Genomic DNA, 4510 nt, shown 5'->3' on the forward strand with positions numbered 1-4510 from the left:
AGCCGCGGCTGCTTTCCTACCCACCCGCACAACGCCAAAGACTCCCAGGAAAAAGAACTCCTAGCAGCTTTGCAAACCTCCCCTTGCTCACTTGCCCTGCACAGGTGATGTTTTCTGGCAGCCAACAGAAATCTCATCGAGCTGTTTTTCAATCTCCTTCCGCCGTGTGGTCGGAGACCAGCCGCGGAGTCGCCCTCCCGGGGCTGCTGCTCTGCTTTAAGGGTATAAAAACCTCTCTCCAAACGATCTGGTTTGATGGCCTTGGGCTAAGAGAAGTTACAAAATAAAATTGCTTTTCTTTTTACGCTTTGGCCAAACAACTAGAAGTTCAGCCCTTCCCCACCTGCTTCCTATGACCACCCCCCCCTCCAAAAAAAAATTCAGAGAGGAGCCGGCTCCTGCCTCACCCCCCGCTTCCCCACTGCTGTTTCAGCGACAGCGAGGAGCAGGAGAGCACCAAGGAGGACAACTTCGCCCACCTGAATTTCCACCTGAAGTACGAAGCCGACCTTCTCTTCACCAGGTGTGCCTTTTGGAAGGGGGGGGGGGAACCACGGCTTGCAGGGTGTCCTTTGGGGAAACCAGCGCCGGCCCCATGGGAGCTGCATTCACACAGAGCCCAGTGCAAACGGAGCTTTAATTTGGGGAATTTGTTTAGAAAAAGGGGCTGAAGGAACCATAAAATCAGGGGCATCCCGCCCGGTGAGTCCTTGCAAATATCAACAGCAAGGAGCAAGGAGGTGCTGCGCTTTTACAATGTTTAAATGCACAAGTCTTATTAAATAGGCGTGAGGGCAAATTTATTTATTTTTTTTTAAGGGGAAAAAGTACTTATTGTAGGTAATAATGTTCATAACGTGTTACTAGGCAGTGTCTGGGCTGGTAGCCATCCCACTAACAAAATCGTCTCACCAGAAGCTCAGCTGAGGGATGTGTCTGGAAGGGTTTGGGCATCAACAGTAACTAAGGCAGCGAGCGTCCTCCCTCCAAGGGGAGCGGGGAGCTAAGGCACAGATGATAATTTATTAACCTGATTATAAGGGGAAAAAAAAAAAAAAAACAAAAAAAAAAAACATGGGCCCCAGAAGCACATTCCCTGGCACCGCTTGCTGTAATTCTTAGCAGATTTTTGAGACCTTCAGTCATTTTATTTTTCTTTCACACTAGAGGCAGTGGGGCAGTGAAAATAAAACCACTTGAATACAATTTATGGGGAGTGGAGGGGATTCTCAATTTAACAAATATCAGAATTGCCCTTACAGGAGAAGGGAGAACTTGGAGGACAAGTGACAGCACAAAAAAAATTCAAATTTGGGCACCTTGGGGGGGGGAAAAGGGGGACGTAATTTCCAAGAGTTTTGGGGGGTTCTGGGCCACGTGCCCCACGTCATGACACCAGCGAGCATGCATCCTGTCGTGGTCACCCATCGGATGCTCCTGGCTCCTTCCCCTCCTCTCCAGCTGCGAAACAGGGACGTGATTTACCCCCCCTCTGATTTATGCATGACATTCAAACTCCGACCAGAGCCTTGGCTGTCTCTGTTGTATTAAAAAGGCGAGAAAAATTCTACAAAGAAAGGGAAAATACTGCAGAAGCAGAATAGCATGAAAAACACCCGGGTTTTTTTGCACGAGGTAGAGGCAGGCAATGGTTTCCATCCGAAAAGGGGCAAGTCCCTCTCCTGGGGGATTCTGCCTGCGGAGGGGCTGGGGCTGCCCAGCCTGGTGCTGGGGGCGGCTGGGCACGGGGCTGCTTCACGCTCTCGTTGCTCCGAGCTCACCTTGTGACTTGTCATCCTTGGTCACGACAGGGCATCTAGCCTGGACTACTATGAAATCAGGTCAAACAGCTCCCTGGAGAGATACGACAGCATCGGCCCCCCCTTTCATTGCACCTTCAAGGTAAGGAGAGGGTTTAAACTGGCTGAGGGACCCTGCCAAGTGCTGTCCCAGGGGTGGGATGTGCCATGGTCACCCTGCTTGTCCCCGTCCCATGGGACACCAGCAACCCCCAGGCGCATCCCTGTCTTCTGCCCTTGCAGCTGCAGAACCTGGGCTTCTTCCCGGTGGAAGGGGTGACCATCAAGCTCACCGTCCCCGTGGCCACCCGGGCAGGCAACCGCCTCCTGCTCCTGACTGAATTCCTGGTGGACCAGGTAGGAGGGGGTTTCATCCCAATTAAGCTCATGTGGGTCCCTTCTGCGCCAGGGGTGGGGATGGAGACACCCCAAGGGCAGGGGGGCACCCCAGCCTTTTGCAAAGCCCCCCCTCATTCTCACACCTGCACGGACGGCCTTGGCTCATGCCCGGGCTTCTCACTTTTGCAGTCGCTTGGCTGGAAAGATGGAAAATGGTAGCGGCCAAAGGGTTTAGTCCAAATACTTCTCCGAGCTAGACCTCCCTCCAGTACGCAATGAATTCTTGAGGGTCTTGAAAGCATTAGGTGTGCCTGGGGCGAACGGAGGGCTTGAGCACCCACAGAAGGGGTGAGAGGGCTGGGCGCAGACCCCAGGGCATCCCAAGCCTCCCGCTGCCCCTGCAGCCGGGCGGGACTCACGAGCTGGTGAGATGGAAAGAGCACGGAGCAGGAGACAGACGGCGTGTTTATGGATGGATTTGGCCTCGATGGGGGCATTTTGTGTTGCAGCTCTGGCAAAGTGCCCGTGCCAGCCCAGCACACGTGGCTGGCATCCTGGATGGAGTGCTCCGCCAGGCGGATTTTGCTGGGGAGAGGCACAAAACAGGAATTCCTTAAAGTAGGATGCGAGACTCCTTTTGGGCCAGGCTCTTCTCCAGCCCCGTGCTGCAGCGATGGCAGCCACATCCTGCAGCAGCACCAGCAAAGCCAAGAGGGGTACCGGGGTCCCCTCTGCTTCCACCAGGATGGGTGCTGAGCACGGGGTAGGATGCAGGGAGGTGGCTACCGTGGTCACCATCCACACGCTTGGAGCCCATCGTCTTCTCCCACAGGAGAACACAACCTGCAACATCTGGGGAAACACCACCGACTACCAGCGGACGCCTGCCGAGGAGGACCTCTCCCGCACCCCCCACCTGGTACGCACCTTCGTGGGCCTGATCCTGGCCCCGGGCTGAGCTCTCCCGCCCCAGGCAGCCACCAAACCAGAGAGAAAGCCCCCAGGATGGGGATGCCCCATGGCCACGGGGGAGGACGGGTGCGTGGGCCCCTCTGGCAGGGTTTGGCTCTCGCTCCCCTCGCCGTGTGCCAGGGGAGAAGCCCAGAGGGTTTTTCTCCCCTTCTCAGCAGCGATGCTCCCACAGCCCAAACTTCTCCCCTTGCAGAACCACAGCAACTCTGACGTCGTTTCCATCGACTGTGATGTGAAATTAGCCCCCAACGAGGAGATGAACTTGCACTTGCGTGGCAATCTGTGGATGAAGTCTCTGAAAGCAGTAAGTCCTCCCAAAGCACACGTGTGGCTTTTGAGGAGAAGTCCCCAAAAGGAGCCCTTGCACCACAAAACCATGATTTAGTTGGGGGGTTCGCTCCCCCCCTGCAATTACCTTCCCTCCCAGGAAACCCAGGCATGTGTGGGGTGAGTTTTGTTTTCAAAGCCCACTTACTCTATTGGTGTGTGCATCCAACATCCCACACAGCACCACATTGTGGGGAATTTAATCCCAAGCAGTCCTTTTTTGCTGTAATTTAACCACACTCCCTGCTTGACCTGCCTCATCCTTCCCCACGGGTGCAGCACACAGTATCCCCAGCTTGGATGTAAAGCCAGTGGGGGGGGGACAAAGCCAGAGGGGGCACCCGGTTGGGGTGCTGGGTCCTCACCCATGTCTGATGCTCATGTCTAGCATCTCTTTGCGCAGCTGAAGTTCAAGTCACTGAAGCTCACCACGAACGCCGCTCTCCAGCGACGCTTTGGGAGCCCCTTCATCTTCCGCGAGGAGGACCCCAGCCGTCAGGTGAGCCCCCGGGCAGGACAGTCACACATGAACCCAGCAGCTTCGGGGATGCTGCAAAACCCTGCTCTGACCCCAGCAGGAAAACCCCTGCGGCCGGCAGATGGGCTGGAGTGATCCATGCCCCGCAGAGCCCGGGGCAGCTCAGTGCAGCTGTGGTCGGAGCCAGGCAGTTCAGGTCCAGGCAACACCGGACTGAGCAGGGAAAACCTGAGCCAAATCCCTGCTGCGTGGGGTGGGCATCCTCCCAAAGGGAAGGGATGCTCAGCATCCCCACCATCATGCCCTGTGTGTCCCCCTCCGCCCACCCAGCTCTCGCTCCCAGTAACAGCAGCGGGTTTTGATGCTCTTTCCTTGCAGATAACGTTTGAAATCTCCAAGCCGGAGGAGTCGCAGGTCCCCATCTGGATCATCCTGGGGAGCACTTTAGGAGGGCTCCTGCTCCTGGCCCTGCTCGTCCTCGTGCTCTGGAAGGTGAGCAGCCCTTGAGCCATGCGCGTTGGAGGTGGCTTGATGGAAACCCCCATGTGTGGAGGGACCCCCCCGACCCCCCCGCTCCACGCGTCCCTCGGCACCG

At 56.3% G+C, this 4510-nt stretch overlaps 1 protein-coding gene across 1 annotated transcript in view; it reads left to right on the forward strand.

Annotated features, from left to right (window-relative positions):
• Window positions 1–4407, forward strand: part of ITGA11 (integrin, alpha 11) — a gene marked incomplete at both ends in the record, with an annotated part of 26484 nt that extends 22077 nt beyond the window's left edge. The window contains 7 exons of the mRNA XM_009703425.1: window positions 434–523; window positions 1812–1902; window positions 2043–2156; window positions 2971–3057; window positions 3304–3414; window positions 3841–3936; window positions 4294–4407. Coding sequence (XP_009701727.1) covers window positions 434–523; window positions 1812–1902; window positions 2043–2156; window positions 2971–3057; window positions 3304–3414; window positions 3841–3936; window positions 4294–4407 — 703 coding nt within the window. The remainder of the gene's footprint in view (window positions 1–433; window positions 524–1811; window positions 1903–2042; window positions 2157–2970; window positions 3058–3303; window positions 3415–3840; window positions 3937–4293) is intronic.
• Between the last annotated feature and the right edge of the window lie 103 nt (window positions 4408–4510).

The sequence above is a fragment of the Cariama cristata genome, unplaced genomic scaffold (assembly GCF_000690535.1).
Source record: "Cariama cristata isolate BGI_N322 unplaced genomic scaffold, ASM69053v1 scaffold11657, whole genome shotgun sequence".
NCBI lineage: Eukaryota > Metazoa > Chordata > Aves > Cariamiformes > Cariamidae > Cariama > Cariama cristata.